Source organism: Trachemys scripta, chromosome 9, assembly GCF_013100865.1.
Source record: "Trachemys scripta elegans isolate TJP31775 chromosome 9, CAS_Tse_1.0, whole genome shotgun sequence".
In the NCBI taxonomy this organism is placed as follows: Eukaryota; Metazoa; Chordata; order Testudines; family Emydidae; genus Trachemys; species Trachemys scripta.
In genome coordinates this window covers 56,570,267-56,587,819 of record NC_048306.1, presented here as the reverse complement: position 1 = coordinate 56,587,819, position 17,553 = coordinate 56,570,267, and the positions used below count along the sequence as shown (strand labels likewise).

At 43.7% G+C, this 17,553-nt stretch overlaps 2 protein-coding genes across 4 annotated transcripts in view; one reads left to right on the top strand and one right to left on the bottom strand.

The window, feature by feature from the left end:
* The window catches only part of LIMS2 (LIM zinc finger domain containing 2), a 60,778-nt gene extending 49,072 nt beyond the window's left edge, over window positions 1–11,706 (top strand). For all 3 annotated transcript variants that reach the window (XM_034780796.1, XM_034780798.1, XM_034780797.1), the window contains 4 exons: window positions 1,183–1,275; window positions 2,999–3,047; window positions 3,216–3,291; window positions 7,346–11,706. In XM_034780796.1, coding sequence (XP_034636687.1) covers window positions 1,183–1,275; window positions 2,999–3,047; window positions 3,216–3,291; window positions 7,346–7,493 — 366 coding nt within the window. In that variant the 3' untranslated portion in view covers window positions 7,494–11,706. The remainder of the gene's footprint in view (window positions 1–1,182; window positions 1,276–2,998; window positions 3,048–3,215; window positions 3,292–7,345) is intronic.
* Window positions 11,707–12,666: 960 nt separating this feature from the next.
* The window catches only part of MYO7B (myosin VIIB), an 82,797-nt gene continuing 77,910 nt past the window's right edge, over window positions 12,667–17,553 (bottom strand). Inside the window, exons 47-48 of the mRNA XM_034782084.1 lie at window positions 16,340–16,459; window positions 12,667–14,363 (exon numbers count right to left, since the gene is read on the bottom strand). Of these exons, the coding sequence (XP_034637975.1) occupies window positions 14,274–14,363; window positions 16,340–16,459 (210 nt within the window). The 3' untranslated portion in view covers window positions 12,667–14,273. The remainder of the gene's footprint in view (window positions 14,364–16,339; window positions 16,460–17,553) is intronic.

Below are 17,553 nucleotides of genomic sequence, written 5' to 3'. Positions count from 1 at the left end.
CCAGGTCTGCCTTTCCCAAAGGAACAAGACACACCAGCATGTAAGATTCAACTCAGAGCCAGCACTTTGCTTACTACCATATCACTTACAAAAATATATTCTTGTTTTCACTATAAATATATTATCAAAGAAATAGAGAATATTGGAAACAAATGGTTTTGTGTAAAACAAAATCATAACATGCTTTCTAGAGACTAATCTTAACTAACAAGTTATTGTCTTGTCTAAAGAAGCTTCTCTCACCCAAAATTCTCTTCAGCATTTTCAACCAAGACTCTTCTTCATGAAGCAGAAGCACTGTCCTTTTATTCCCTTAGTGAAGGGTGCCAGGATGTTGTCTTTGCCTCCCAAATATAGTGGAGCAAACCTTTGAGGTATCTCTAGATAGGGTTCCCTCCCCCCATCTCCCCTAAGCATTATTGCTTTTCTCTTCCTGGTAGACTTTTTCTCTGAATTCTGCAGAATCCTTCGTTGCATTTAGTTCTGACTGGCAATAAGTGACCAGTAGTGAATGAGACAATATTCAATTTACATGTAAAGAGAGATGAATAAACACCTTTTGTCTGACAGAAAACTTGTTTTTCACCTTTGATGCTGTCCAACTCTCCCACACAGACTTTAAGAACATATTTTATGTGTATATGTGTGTATGTGTGTCTATATAACTCCTTACCTAGTATCTGTACATACATGTCACAACAATATTGATAACCAGCATGGCACCAGCTTTCATTTGAGACCTCACGAGACATTCTTTGAACCAGAATGTACATACCAAAATCAGGAGATTCCTGTAACAGCTCTGCATCCCTTTGCCAGTTGGCATTAAGAGGTTCTTGTGTCACACATCTCACCTTCCAAATCTTGGAAGCAATTTTTTTTGTACAGTGCAGCTCAACAGATGATGGTAGTGGTAGACTCTGTTGTGTAGCCAGAGTGCAGGTGTGTTTACTACTGTCTTCTAACCTTGCTGTGACTTTGTTCCTGTGACTGTCATTTAGATTGTCATAGCGTCCCACCATCACCATCCCACAAAATTCTTGCAGGGTTTTCTTGTCTGTCTTTATACAAAGATCTGAAATTCTTGTGCAAACCACTGGCTTATTTCGGGGGCAGCGACCATGCATGTCTTCTAGCTGTGGAGGCCCTTCCACCGACACTGAATGCCCTTTACTTTTGCAGCATTTTGTTTGTGCCAAATGTGAAAAGCCATTTCTGGGGCACCGCCACTACGAGAAAAAAGGACTGGCTTACTGCGAGACTCACTACAACCAGGTAAGCACTGCTGTCCTGCACCCATTCAGCAGGCATCTCTCTCGACTGAAGAGCTGGGGAGAAAGAATGCTCCCTATAGAAATTTGGGAAATAAGCACAGCATTTTTCCCATGCACCATATAACCAGAAATGCATTGTTATCTGGAGTGAGTTGTTAAGAAATATCAATAGCCTCTGGTGGTGGGGAATCTAATTGAAAAAGGAAAAATGTTTTCCGTGGCAGATGTGTGTTGACATGTATAATTCTAGGGAAAGTGACAGTGATTAGAGAATGAAAATGTAATGGGGACAGGGATCTTCCCTGTTGAAAGAAAAAATTGCTGTCCCTTTCATCTACAGTAGTTGGTCCAATACAAGGTATTACCTCACAAACCTTGTCTCTTGTATCCTGGGAGCAACACAGCTATAACAACATAGCAAACAAATTAAAATTTCTGTAATTATACCAAATAAAATGTGTGTTAACCAATCAGATGGCTGCTTGGCTAACCTTTTGTTAAGAACTGAAAACATTCTAAAACCCATGTTAAGCCAGCCTATTTATAATTGTTTAAAATAAATGCCATAGCATCTAGTTGGCTAAAGCACAGAAAAGATCTGTCCTGTATGCTGATATAAAGATAACATTATCATAAAGATACAATGAGCAGCCGTGAGCACCAGTTTCCATCAGACAAAATATTACATTTCCCTTGTAGAGTTGTTAAAGGCTAAATATCAACTGCTTTTAAAATAGTGCTCTTGGTTTTACCTCAATGTTTATGGTCGATGATCAGGAGATATTTATCTTTGATCAGGGGATATGATTGCTATCTTCAAATATATCAGAGGGGTAAATACAAGGGAGGGAGAGGAATTATTCCAGCTTAGTACTAATGTGGACACGAGAACGAATGGATATAAACTGGCCGGGGGGAAGTTCAGGCGTGAAATTAGACGAAGGTTTCTGACCGTCAGAGGGGTGAAATATTGGAACGGCCTTCCAAGGGAAACGGTGGGGGCGACGGACCTGTCTGGTTTTAAGATTAAGTTGGATAAGTTTATGGAGGGAATGGTTTAATGGTAAAACATAGTAGCCAAGGAAAACCAAGCAATGGTACGTGAATAGCATAATGGCCAACAAGGGTCAGGCTAGAGACTCTTGCCTATATGCTCGGGGTATTACTGATCGCCATATTTGGGGTCGGGAAGGAATTTTCCTCCAGGGTAGATTGGCTCAGCCTCTGGAGGTTTTTCGCCTTCCTCCGCAGCATGGGGCAGGGATCACTAGCAGGAGGGTCTCAGCCGATTGAAGTCACTAAAACACAGGATTGGGGACTTCAATGGCAGAGTCCAGGGAAGGGTCTTGTGGCCTGCAGCATGCATGGGGTCAGACCAGATGATCATAATGGTCCCTTCTGACCTTAAAGTCTATGAGTCTATGAGTCTATTGACATTGTCTCCCAAATTCCCAGGCATATAAGGCTCAGAGATCATGTTATAATGGTACCAAGAATATGAGGCATCAACAAAAAAAACTAAGATTTGAGAATACAAGTTCTGAATGACCATAGACCAATGGGCAAGTGTATGAGAAGCTATTCAGGAGAAGTAAATGAATTTTAGGGTGCTGCTGCATCCATCAGAAGTTGGATGTTTGCACCAGCTGTCTAATTTGGGGAGCATGGGCAGACTCCTTCATAGTCAGTAAAATAAGTTCCCATTTTATTCCTTCTGCATGTAGCTCTTCGGAGATGTCTGCTACAACTGCAGCCACGTGATCGAGGGGGATGGTAAGATTTGTTCTCTCCTTGTTTTGGGTTGCTCTCCCATTCTGACAATGCAGCTGTTGCAGTCCTGCAGTTGCAAGGCTCCAGTGTTTCTTTTTACATCTGGGCTCACTGAATTGGGATCAGACTCCGAGACTAGATAATCTGGTTGTTTGCTCTTATTTTGCGCAGTGGTATCAGCTCTCAACAAGGCTTGGTGTGTGAACTGCTTCTCCTGCTCCACCTGCAACATCAAGCTCACACTGAAGTAAGTAGATACTTGCAGACCTAGGCTAACTCTTTCAGCAGCCTAGGGGAACGGTGCTGGTATCCTGCAGCTGTAGAGCAGTATCCTCTCCTGCAGTATGTACAGCTTTTCCCTAGAAAGGTTTCCCCTATGGAAAGGTAACTGAGCCCATTTTCAAGGAGTTGTGTGCTAAATGCCTCAAATAGTAAGTGGCACAGGGACAATGAATACAAACTAACTTTAAATGCCCCTTTCCTAGTTTCAGGGCCTCTAATATCACCCCAGCTCTGCTGTGATGGCCCAACATGTCTTAGTTATCAATGGACTTAGGGGCTCAAGGGAATGGTGTTTTCATTATTGAATGTGGGTTTTGGAAAGTGTTTTTAAATTCTTTATTCTTTTATACTGATAAAAACGCTTAGCAAAGTCTCACTCCATAATAAAATGACACTGCCCTGAGCCCCCAGTTCCATGCTCCAACTGGGCTGTTTAGTAACTGACATGCAACATTGGACATTCCAGGCTGTCGCACCAGCCAGCATGATTCCAGAGGTACCCACTCAGCATTGTGTTTAATGTTTGAGGCATTAAAAGCATACTACGTATAGGCCATGCTTTAAGACAATATTACAGGTTACCTATAAGAACTGGGACTTAGGAAACGCAGTGGCAAAGTTAGTTCAAACTTCTAGAAAATTAGTTTGTCATGTGCCTATCTCAGAGACAGCTTTTCCTTCCCTGGATTAATGGAGGCTGGGCACATTCCTGGGGCTGGGCCACATTGTAGTGAACTCTTCTTGCTGCTGCTTAATGAAGCAACATTAACTACAGTAAACTTGGTGGAAGCTGAATGGCAGGAAGTCTAGGAATATGAGGCTATTGGGGGATAAGGAATTGGCAAGTCTCAGACTGAGTAGGCTCTAGACTAAACATGACTCGAGGGTCTGGGACACTGACTCTGCTGGTGAAATTCCACTTCTTGATTTTTGCCAATCAAATTAATGCAGTGGCCTGATTCTGCTGCAGTCACCATTTGTGATACCTAGATCACTGTCTGATTGTGACCCACTGACGTTCATGGCTGCTTGAGTCTTTATCTCCCTCGTGAGAGACACTCGTGCAACTGAGGGAGAAGTAAAGGAGCCAAATAACACAGCAGGGCACAGATTATCCAACAAGTTCTTGGAATGTATTAGAGACAATTTTTTATTTCAGAAGGTGGAGAAAGCTACTGGGGGGAGGCTGTTCTAGATTTGATTTTGACAAATAGGGAAGAACTGCTTGAGAATTTGAAAGTGGAAGGCAACTTGGGTGAAAGTGATCATGAAATGGTAGAGTTCATGATTCTAAGGAATTGGTAGGAGGGAGAACAGCACAATAAAGACTATGGATTTCAAGAAGGCAGACTTTAGCAAACTCAGGGAGTTGGTAGGTAAAATCCCCTGGGAAGCAAGTCTAAGGGGGAAAACAATTGAAAACAATTGGCAGTTTTTCAAAGAGACATTATTAAGGGCACAAGAGCAAACTATCCCACTGCGTAGGAAAGATAGGAAGTATGGCAAGACCACCCTTGCTTAACCAGGAGACCTTCAATGATCTAAACCTCAAAAAAGAGTCCTACAAAAAATGGAAACTTGGTCAAATTACAAAGGATGACTATAAACAAATAACAGAAGTATGTGGGGACAAAATTAGAAAAGCCAAGGCACAAAACAAGATCAAACTAGCTAGGGACATAAAAGGAAACAAGAAATTCTACAAATACATTAGAAGCAAGAGGAAGACCAAGGACAGAATAGGCCCATTACTCAGTGATGGGGGAGAAAGACAATAACAGAAAATGTGGAAATGGCAGAGGTGCTCAATGACCTCTCTGTTTCGGTTTTCACCAAGAAGGTTGGTTGTGATTGGACATCTAAAATAGTGAATGCCAGTGAAAATGACGTAGGATCAGAGTCTAAAATAGGGAAAGTACAAGTCAAAAATTACTTTGACAAGTTAGGTCTCTTCAAATCCCCAGGGCCTGATGAAATGCATCCTAGATTACTCAAAGAGCTGACTGGGGAAATATCTGAGCCATTAGTAATTATCTTTGAAAAGTCATGAAAGATGGGAGACATTCCAGAAGATTAGAAAAAGGCAAATATAGTACCCATCTATAAAAAGGAAAATGAGGACAACCCGGGAAATTACAGACCAGACAGCTTAACGTCTGTACCCGGAAAATAATGGAGCAAATAATTAAGCAATCAATTTGCAAACACCTAGAAGATAATAAGGTGATAAATAACAGTCAGCATGGATTTGTCAAGAACAAATCGTGTCAAGCTTTCTTTGACAGGGTAACAAGTCTTGTGGATAGGGGGGAAGCACTAGATGTGGTATATCTTGACTTTAGTAAGGCTTTTGATACTGTCTCACATGATCTAATAAACAAACTAGGGAAATACAACCTAGATGGAGCTACTATATGGTGGGTGCATAACTGGTTGGAAAATCGTTCCCAGAGAGTAGTTATCAGTGGTTCACAGTTATACTGGAAGGGCATAACAAGTGGGGTCCGGTCCTGTTCAATATCTTCATCAATGATTTAGATAATGGCATAGAGAGTACACTCATAAAGCTTGCGGATGATACCAAGCTGGGAGGGGTTGCAAGTGCTTTGGAGGATAGGATTAAAATTCAAAATGATCTGGACTAACTGGAGAAATGGTCTGAAGTAAATAGGATGAAATTCAATAAGTACAATTGCAAAGTACTCCACTTAGGAAGGAACAATCAGTTGCACACATACAAAATGGGAAATGACTGCCTAGGAAGGAGTACTGCAGAAAGGGATCTGGGGGTCATTGTGGATCACAAGCTAAATATGAGTCAACAGTGTAACACTGTCGCAAAAAAAGCAAACATCGTTCTGGGATGTATTAACAGGAGTATTGTAAGCAAGACACGAGAAGTAATTCTTCCGCTCTACTCCACGCTGATTAGGCCTCAACTGGAGTATTGTGTCCAGTTCTGGGCACCACATTTCAGGAAAGATGTGGACAAATTGGAGAAAGTCCAGAGAAGAGCAACAAAATTGATTAAAGGTCTAGAAAACATGACCTATGAGGGAAGATTGAAAAAAATGTGTTTGTTTAGTCTGAAGAAGAAAAGATTGACGGGGGGACTTGATAACAGTCTTCAAGTACATAAAAGGTTGTTACAAAGAGGAGGGAGAAAAATTGTTGTTCTTAACCTCTGAGGATAGGACAAGAAGCAATGGGCTTAAATTGCAGCAAGGGCAGTTTAGGTTGGACATTAGGAAAAACTTCCTAAACGTTGGAGTGGTTAAGCACTGGAATAAATTGCCTAGGGGGGTGGTGGAATCTCCATCATTGGGGATTTTTAAGAGCAGGTTGGACAAACACCTGTCAGGGATGGTTTAGATAATACTTAGTCCTGCCTTGAGTACAGGGGTCTGGATTAGATGACCTCTCGAGGTCCCTTCCAGTTCTATGATTTCTGTGAAATAGCAAACATAGGAAAGCCATTGAATTGCAACAGAAGAAAAGCACTGTGGATATATGTACAGGGGAAATTAATGTGCTTCCACCCTGGTACTAGCTAGCAAGGGGCATTCATAGCAGGCTGAGGTGCACTTGGCAGCACAGGGGAGAGGAGTGTGAAGAATCAAAATGTCTTCCTGTTGCCAATGCAAAGCTGCTGCCCCCAAGTTTTGGAAAGCAGCCAAGCAGAAGTGTTGCTAAGAGCCAATCACAAAGTGTTCCATGGCTGGACATTTCATTATTGGTAAACATGTGGACCTGATCTCCAGTGATCAGTCCATGTGTATCTGTGTTCACACAGTTGGGCACCTAACTTGGCATGAACACTGCCACACATGTGCATTAAATTCTGATATGTGAACATACCTGGCAAGATTGGCATCTGTGTGTTGAAATGGGTTTTATACATGTGGTAGAAATCAAGCCACCACATTCACACAGACACACACATACTTGAATACTGAACATCAAGCCATGACTGTAGTTTTGTAAGTGCTGTTTTTAATAGCTCAGTGTTTCTTTGAAAGGAACAAGTTTGTGGAGTTTGACATGAAGCCAGTGTGCAAGAAATGCTATGAAAAATTCCCTCTGGAGCTGAAGAAACGTCTGAAAAAGCTGTCTGAGCTGGCCTCCAAGAAATCGCATCCCAAAGCTGTGGATTTAAACTCTGCTTAAACAGGTCTGTCATTCTGCTCGCTGCACTCTTATCCTCACAGACTGCAGCTTGCAGCAGCTACTGATCACAAAGGGAGCTGATAAGAATGTCTGTCTGAAACAAACCACAGACAGATAGTACCTCCTCCAGCTTTTGTTACTGCAGCTTTCACCCTGAATGCTCCTTTACTCTGGCAGTTGCAAATTAACACTGACAGCATGGGGAGTTTGGCCTCTGCTGAGGGGGTAGGGCAGAGCAATGGGTATGGTAATTAACTGGCATTATTCTGCCATTGATCAGATGTACACCATTGTTTTTCTGTCCTTCATCGTTTCTACATTGAGCTGAAGATCTCTCTCCTGTCGCCTGAGGAATTTGGAAAGAACAGTGGTTTAAATATCAGATGGTGAAACGTGCAGATTGTTCAACACCAGTTATAAGTATCAAGGATTCCTTAAATGACTTGTATGCAGAACTTTTCACCTATAGGACAATGTTCTGAATGTGGCCCAAAATTACCACCATCTGATAACTGTTTGGTATGTCCAAAATGAGCTGGTCTTTGTCTAATTCCCAGTGAACAAATATCCATATCACAAAAACTGCCGCAGCAATCGCCCTTCTTGACACCCTGGTTGACATTTTCTCTAGGCTAGGCAAGGCAAGGAGTGAATGGGCACAGAGTCTATGCTGCCTACTCACCTCAGTCCAGGCCAGAGTGGATGTATAATGTCTGGGCAGTGCACAGAAGTTGCACTACTGTTTTCCTGGTTGATGTATAGAGGATTTCAATCTCTTAGGCTCTCAGTTTGATACTTTTCAAAAGTACTCAATTCCCTTACAATTGAAGGGGGATATGTAGTGCGAGGGTGAAGGCAGGGCATGCCAGGAACTAATATTCAATGTTTACTTGCCAGTTCTCCATTAGATCATTGATACCCAGGGCTTGGAATTGCCCAATGTGATATAATACCCTACCCACTGACACACCTGCCATTACCCTCTACAGTACCTGCAATATGACTGGAGGTGTGGTTACTCTTTTGCATAACAAAACCCAGTTGGCGGATCTGGTAACTGTTAAACACTTCAGTCTGAGCCAAGCCTTTTCCCTTTGTTTGAATGGAAAGACAACCTTCTCAGCTCAGTTTCCATGACACTCAGTGTATGTCTACACTTCAATTAAAAACCCATGGCAGATTGTACCAGCTGACTTGGGTTAATGGGGCCTGGGCTGTGGGGCTGTTTAATTGCAGTGTAGACTTCTGGGCTTGGGTTGGAGCCTGGGCTCTAGGACCCTTAGAGTGAACCAAAAGAGCCTTCAGACTCATACCTATAAATCTTGTAGGAAGACACTAGCTGTGTCCACGCTACAATTTTGCACCTTTGCTATTACTGATGGAACCTCGTTGGTGGTAGCACCAGTGGATGTTGTTGTGTAGACGGGGCACTAAACAGCTTCTAGTGTTTTAACCACCTTGGGCATGTCTTCATTGCAGAATTAACTTGGGTGATTGGTGCCTGGCTTAGCCTAGCTCAGGTGTAACAGGCCACACTGCAGAGCATTACCCAAGTTACTATGTACTTAGTGGTGCTGCAGTCACCTGTCTGAGATGTTAGGACTTCCGGAGGCACATGATACCCCATGGTTCTTAGCACTGCAGTAAGCTGAACCACACTGTGATTCTTTCCCATTGAATAAAGGGAGAACTTGTCTGTCCTGGGTGCAGGAGGGGAATTGTGGGAAGGCATTGGAGGAGTATCAACACTTAAGTGATTTAGCCTGTGTCCTTCCTGCAGAGTGGGTAGGTTACCAGCTCAATAAGCTTTAGCCTATACCCACAGCTGGGCCAATGAGCCCAGGTGTAAAGCAACACCACACTTGGGTGAGAGGTTTTTGTGTGTGGATGGGAGCTGGGTTAATGCTGCAGGGAAGACCTATCCCCTGTTGTCTAGTCCTGCTTAGAGCAAACTCACACAACCTAGTGGCTAAAATGCTGTTGGCTGCTCTACACGAGAGCACTTGCTGTTGCTACCACCAGTGAAGCTGCACCAGAGATAGTAATGGTGAAAAATGTTAGGGGAAAAGGTTAGTGCAGACAAGCACTCCTTGTGCAAGGCTCCTGGTTAGTTAGCTGCTTTCCTAATACTAACTGCCTTTGGCTGCTTTGCTTTCTGCTGTAGTAAGCTACCATAACAGTTTTAACGCCTTCTGTGCACTACCTCCGGTATGGCACTTGCGAAGGGATGGACTCTCTGATCTAATTAGAGAGCTTGTCTGTCTTCCACCGTGACTATCAATCTGCACAATAACCTAGACAGTATTACTTTTGTCACCGTTTAATAGCACTTGAGGACAGCTCTTGTTCTTCTCTATCCCTTGGCCCATCCTTCAGGTATGGGCACAAGGAACTGCACAATTGAAGGCAATCTTAAGTGGCCACTGCTGGGACCAGTCCACTATGCTTATTCTCTCTAGAGTTTGGTTGAAGGACTAAAGCACAGGCACTTCAGGCCCACGAGCATTCACAATTCATTATGCTGATACTTCCTAGTCTGAAGCATGCAGCCCCTCTCCCCATGCCCTTGGTCACAGGAAGGAGCCCAACGCTGAATCTGAGCAGCGGGGTATTTTCAGCTGATTCACCAGTCCCAGTTCAAGAGACTTTCCTGGGAAGATGGCAATAGGACACTTGGCATCATATCTGCTTGTGAATATGCAAAAATTGAGTACTTCATGGACAGTAGTTGTCTTCCAGACCAACTCAAATCTTGTCAGCTGTTTCCTGCAGAGGCCACTCTTGAGTTTAGCAATGGAAAATGCAAATACGTGGTTAAACATGTGCATGTAGAGATGAATGTGAATATCTTTGTACTATGAGAAGAGATGCAGTGAAGACTCTTATTTCCTCTCTAATATTTGAAATTCAGTAGATTAGGCCAGGGCTTGCTAGTATTTTACTTAAGGGAAGAGACACCCATAGACTCTAAACTTTATACTATATGGATAATCAAATGTCTTAAAGTGTCTCTTTTTAACTGTTAATCTGACAAATATTTCACTAGAGTCCTGCTTTGTAGAGCACATGGTTGTCTACAGAGTTACAATATCAGATTTGAGAGACTGAGCAATCAAGAGAGTTATGGGAAATAACTACAGAACAGCTTGGAAACATCCATCTTTCCCCAGATTCCACCTTTGGAAAAGTAAATGGCATAGGATGTAAAGTAGATGTAGATGTGATAGGATCTGTGGACTTCTTTAGGGCAGAGTCTTTTGGTGTGATGAATTTGCCAATACCTATGTGTTCTTCATAGTGTTGGAGTCAGGGGAGACTCTCTCTTTCATAGAAAGAAATTTACGACTAAGATGTGTGCATTTTCCTTTGCTCTAAATTCAGAAAGTCAAATTCTTTCTTGCTGTCACTTGATTATCCTCTGTGGTGTTAGATGAATTTGGTTCAAAAGGCTAAGCTTGTATTACTTACCAAAAGCTGCTGTCCATTGTATACTTTCACAGTTTTAAATCTATATTTAAAATAAATCACTAATGCTCACTGACTACACTTGAAGATGGCAATGCTTTTAGCAACTGCGATATGTGCAGTTTACTCATATTCAAGGGGAATATTAATCACTTCCTTAATATCCTTCCTTATTACAAAACAAACTGCTATATGTTTTCTCTAGGGTTTGGGTCCTGGTCCTTACCCTCACAATTATCCACACAACATTAGCAAACATTGTTTAACCTTCCATGTTCAGAGTTCCCAAAGCCAAACGTTTTGTATTGGGTGATGCAGACTTCTGGGACTGAACAGGTTAAGTGTTAATTTGAAACATATAGCAGGGGAGGCATTGGTTCGCAGATAAACCTGTGACTAAAGCAGTTGTTCTAAGAGGTGTTTAGTTCTTAGTTTGTAAAGCACTCTTAGTGCTAAGGATTATATAGAATGAATGAAGAAATGTATTAATACTAAAGGGACAAGCCCACTCCCTATTACACGGCATGTATTCTGCAGACTGCGGATTTCTTGTTTTATAGTACTTCTGAGTTTGTGATGTCTAACCAAAATCTGTGACTGCTGGACTAAAATATTATAATCTGCACCTGTTATGTATGTTCTTGTAATAAAGTTAACTGCAATACATTTTAAATCTTCACACTAAAGATTAAAATATAAAAACTATTGTATGTGTACTGTACAATAAAACCGGAATCTTTTGGATCTACACCTCTGATGTGACCCAGGGTGTGTCACTCAGTAACTCCAAGGATTAGCCATATTCCTATTTCAGAATTGTGATGGTATTATAAACCCCACATTGGCAGGGACAATTAGCCTGTTCTGTGGCACCTGAAGGGGAGACAGGTAATTAAGGATTAGACCAAGCTGGGGAGAACCAGGCTGGGTGGTTCCTATAAAGGAAGGAGTGCAAGCAATAGGGGGAGGAGATCCAGGAGGGAGGAGTTTGTAACTTCTTCTCTGGGAAAAGAACCACAGAGGGGCCTGCAGGAAGTATCTAGCCTGGGATTGTCCCTGAAGGGAGAGGGCAGTTGGAGAGAAGGAGACTCCTACAGCAGGTCTGGGAGTAGAGGGAGACTCCAGGGAAAAAGCCCTGAAAGTTAACAGCTCGTGATAAACTGGGCCTCCAAGGAGAAAGCCCTGGGAGGCCTTGCTCAGTAATTGAGTGAAGAACTCTGCAGAACCCGGGAGATGAGCGAAGAATCTGCAGAAGATTGAACCCAGGATTTTCATTCCTCTGGGTTTTGAGTTGGGACATTCTTACCCAAGAAGGGATGGGACTCTTGGTGTGACCTGGCCAGAGGACTAAGTCACCACACAGAGCACCAAAGTCTGGAGGAGGAAGGTGAGGTGGAGGGGCTGCAGTGCTGGGTCTTGCCATGAGGAGGTGCTCCAGGAGGGTGAGTCTATGACAAGAATGTTTTGCTGAAACATTTTTGATCAGTGCTGGTTCGAGGGTGATGTATTCATCAATGCTCTAGTATAGTGGAGGCACTGCTGTTGTGTCTGACACATGCCATGTAGCTAGGTTGGACTACGGATGTCAGTGGTGAATGGTATCCTGTAGTAAGGCAGAGGTAGTATAAGCTATTGGAGAGGTTTTCAGATTATATTGAGGTTGGGAGAGCACTCACCAGACTTGTGGAAGAAAGAAACCACGTTGTCATCACTGATCTGCAACAGTTTATTTAAAAACGGGAAACAGAATAGTTTGGCTGCAAAGATTTCAGTACGGAGTCAATATATAAAACATTTATCAGATACTATATCTAATTAAATTGAATTCAAAGGTATGATGCCAGCATTAACACCTTGACATTGGTAGTCTCAAAGCTGGCAATGGACATTGCATTGGGAATATCTGATTGGTTGCAAAAAGATCAATTATTCTGAAAAGTGTGGCACTCATTTAGATGCATAGAGATATTGAGGCCTTATTCTCCCTGCAGTGCATGTACAATCCTCCCATTAATGGCTGTGTTACACGCAGACGTCCAGGGGACAATGAAGCCCATTGTCCATACATTGGCAAACTAGAACGAGAGATTCAACAGCACTGCTTTTCCAGCACTGTCAAACCATGCCTCAAGGAACTTGGTGTAAATGCACTAAAAGCACCACATGTCCTGTGGTCACAGGAGGGTGGTTCTTATTTGGGAAGGACAAGTATTTGCTCTTCTAGTACTGGAAAGTAGCGTAGGGGCAAGGTTACCTCCCAGGATTTTTGAACTCTGAGCAGTTCTTATTGTGAGAAAGTTCTCTCTTGCTGACAGGAGTTGTTCATCACATGCTCCTCCATAGACAAACTCTGAATCAGGCTTTACCATTCAAGCTGTCTGCCAAACAGGAAGTTGGAGAAAGATCAAGAGAAATGAAAACCAATAAAATTAACTAATTGGAATTCTGTCTCCTGAAAGAATGTCTACATAACTCCATGCTAGGAGCACTTCTATAGAGCAGGAAAATGGCTCTTTCAAAAGAGTTCTGTGTGTTATAGGCTCAATCCTGTGCAACCCTGAGTCACATTGAGTAGTATTTATAGGGAGTTGTCAGTGTAAGGGTCCAGAATCAGTCCTTAATAACAGCCCGAATCAGTGTGTGTTCATGCATATTGGGGAGCACTGTGCTGTTTCCTTATGAGAAAGGAAGGCTGGGGGACACCCAGGTGCAGTTACCAAAGGGGACACACAAGGAAGTGCACTAGCTCACAACTTATCTAAGGCAACAAGACAGCAGACAATAACCATGTTACAGGAGAAATGGTTCTTCCCTTCTGCAAAGCCCTGTATGGCTTACCAGCCTGAACTGTCCAGGAGCCATGCAGTTTCTCCCATAATAGCAGAATAGGATGGCTATTACTGTGAGTATACTAATGCTAGAAGACTGAAGTTATGTCCTATGTTGCTAGGAGGAAGGAATTGGAGGAGCATGTCCCTGTCAGAATGGAGGACACCATAGTAGATCTGAAGAGGTTTTCAGACTGCTTTTTCATGTATTAATTGAGGGCCGTGTCCATGTTGAAATCCAGGAAAACGCTGCAACGTTTATAATCCATATTGAATTTGTCCATTGGGTCTAGAACAGGAGAGCTTAAAATGTTAGCTAGCGTGTGCTCATTTGTGCTTCCCCTGTGGCAGTACTTCACCAGCGTGGCTTACCAAAGAATGGGTGTGATCAGAGGTTTAATTGGCAGGACTAGTGTTAAAAGGGGTTTTGGTCTGGGATATGAAATGGAGGCTGTTTGGCACAGATATGAATTGCAGGCTTCTACCCTCAGGGAGGGAGGCGGGGATTCCTCTGCTTGTTCACAGCGTTCATTAGCAGCTGTACGTAGGATGTCAACAGGTCATCCATTTTGTAACCCTGCAGGAGAGAGAAACTTTAACCTAGTCTCTTGAAAAGAACTCTAGAAGGTGCCAGCTGGCAACATGAGTTGTTGTTCCCCAAGCTGTGTGCTCTCTGTACCTGTTCCTTATGTCTACCTCCTCTCCCAGTTCCTAACGTCGTTCAGATCATTCTTTTCCATGGCTCCAGTTGGTGTGTTACTACAGTAGCGCTATTAAAAGCAGTGCTGCGTACACTGCAAGAAGCCATGTGGTCCCTGGTCTAGTGATCAAACAGGGTTGGTTTGTAGTGGTTCAGCAAACTAATGTTTTACATTGTGGGCTGCCATCTTGTGTTTCAGAATCTCAGCTTTCATATACAAGTCACTAGTCCTTACGTTTGCAAAGGTAACCTTAACAATACGAGCCCTTATAAACCCATGCAGTGATGCCTGCCTGAGTCTTGCAGACAGCCTGAAACAAGACTTCTGGGAGAAATGGGACTCCCCATTCATTTAAATGGATCATTGACACTGAAATCTAATGACAAGGTCTCAGTACTGCTAACCATTTCGCTGCTGATCAAAGCATACCAGAAAAGGAAGATCATATTTCAAACTCCATTATTATTATTTTTTTTTATAAATTACTTTTCAGGATTTTTGTGTTATGACACTTTCACCAGGAGGGTTAGAAGACCCTAGGGGGGGGGTCACAACACCACTCACTCAAATTTGACCCAACTGCCCTCCCTGGTCACAATGGAGGGTTGACTAGGCCAAATCTGAGCTGCACTGCAACTCCGTGCACCAGGTCACAATGCCTGGAGAGGAGAGCTTGGCCCAGCCCCCTGGCACAGGAGCTACCACTATGGGATGAGAGGTTTTTTATATATTGATTTTCATTTTATTTTGTATTTGTGAAAAGTACAGGGCTGTAATTGTATTACAAAGATCTAGCTGAGTGAAGTCTCATTTTGGTGTCTCAGGGAGGGGAAGCTTGGTTTGCTGGCAGAACGGGGGCAAGTGCTACTTTTTTCCCCTCACTTTGGCTTCAACCCATCACTCACTCCTCCACTGCAGCTGGTGCCATAGAGCACCAATCTGCTTCTGACCTGCGAGACAGTTTGTCAGTTAAGCTGGAAGAACAATTACTGTTTTTGCAGGGAGTCGAAAGAAAGCTCTTGTCATCTCTATCAAGCCTAAAGCCAGTCATGGCAGGAAGCAGTGTGCTTGTGACAAAGGGCTCGGTATAAAGGCCTGAGTCAGCACTCTTCACAGCCGCCCCAATCAGGCAAAGCAGATTGGAGCTGACTATGCAAGGCTGTGCCTAATTTGTGGGTGGAGCAGGGCAGAAAGGCCCATTAGCCAAAAGCCCCCAAATAGGCACATGAAGGAAGAGCACAGGAGGGAAGCAGGCAGTAAGAGGGAGTGAGAGAGTGCTCTCCTCTGCTTGGGAACGGTCTTAGGCATCCTGTGAAGATGGTGGGATGCAACTGTACATAAACTGCCCAGGGCGTTGAACCAGCAAAAGGGTCTCTGTGTAATCTGTGGACTGAGACAGGCAGAACGAAGGCGGCCCTGTTACAGGGTCTCCTTCCTTTTCTGGCTGTTTTCATGTACATCAGCATCCTTACACCAGGTATCTGTGATGCTTATAGACATAAGAAAGGGAAAACTGAGGCCAGGTCTACACTACCCCCCTAATTCGAACTAAGGTACGCAACTTCAGCTACGTGAATAACGTAGCTGAAGTTCGAAGTACCTTAGTTCGAATTAGTTCGAACTTACCTTGGTCCACACGCGGCAGGCAGGCTCCCCCGTCGACTCCGCGGTACTCCTCTCGGCGAGCTGGAGTACCGCAGTCGACGGCGAGCACTTCCGGGTTCGACTTATCGCGTCCAGACTAGACGCGATAAGTCGAACCCAGAAGTTCGATTTCCAGCTGTCGAACTAGCGGGTAAGTGTAGCCAAGGCCTGAGGAGGAGAACATGTATGGGACAGTGAGGCTCCTCACCAGAGATGTCTCACACAGAATCCGGCTTCCCCGCACCAGGTTTCCAATTGTCATGTGGAAGTATGTGCTGCCACTGCTCCAGTTCGAGATTTTATTAAAGGGGTAAACTGTTAAGATGTCCTGCAGGCAGAAAGAGACATAAATAACCAAACAGTGCAACAGTTCGGAAGGAAAACAGATTGTGCCAGGTTAGAGAAAGCACTCCAGTAAGGCAAGCGTATCCTTTCATCTCCTAATGCCTTCCGTTAGGGACTGGCACACAGCTGTTGAATTCAGCTCATGCCCCAAACAGCAGCACAGCATAATCCTCCCTTCCTGCACAGAGCAACTGATCCCTGCGGTTTTGGGTTTCTGGAAGGCTGTTGTTCACTGTTAGCCTTTACCATGCCATGCTGCTGCTTATGTTAGTAGCCATTAAGCCATTGGATACACCAGTGCCTTTATTTTTTTGTAAAAAGCAACATGGTGACATTCACAATAAGAATTTATAGGGTATGTTTTACACTGCAGCTGGTCCAGGTCAGCTGAATTGGGCTCAGGCAGTAGGGCTATAAAGTTGCTGTGAAGATGTTTGGGCTTGGGCTGCAGCCCAGGCTCTGGGACCCCGCCCCTACGTGGGGGTCTCCGAGCCTTTGCTCCAGCCCAAGCATCTACAATGCAATTTTATAGCCCTGCAGCCCAAATTACCTGAGCGGGGCCAGCTACAGGTCTATTGCAGTGTAGACATGGCCCTGTTCTGCAGGCTTGACAGAGCCAACTACACTGACAGGCCTACAGTCTGATTACCTGTCTCTTTCCATCCTACATATTTGCTGTCCTGTAGACAGCTCAGCTTTCCTGCCACTAATTCCCTAAAGCTGGTTCCTTACTATCTGTTCCATCCACTTGGCCATACGCCTTCAGCTGGGGATTGCTCCTTCCTCATCACATATCCTTCTTGCCACCACTCCCCTTTACAGCTGCCATCAGGTCTTTCCTTTCCCGGGCAGAGATTGATTGTAGCAATTGCCTGAATTATTTTGGAACAGCAGCTCTAATCCCAAGCGGTGATTTTGGGCACCACCCATCCTTCAGTTTCCCAGAACAAGAATAGGGGCTCTGTTTGTCTCCTCCTAAGATCCAAGTAGAAGGTCCTATCCCTTGTTCCTTAATGGGCCTGGCCAGTGAGGGGATCCTTCGTTACAGCTGCCAAGCTGAGGTAGCCTGCATTTCCC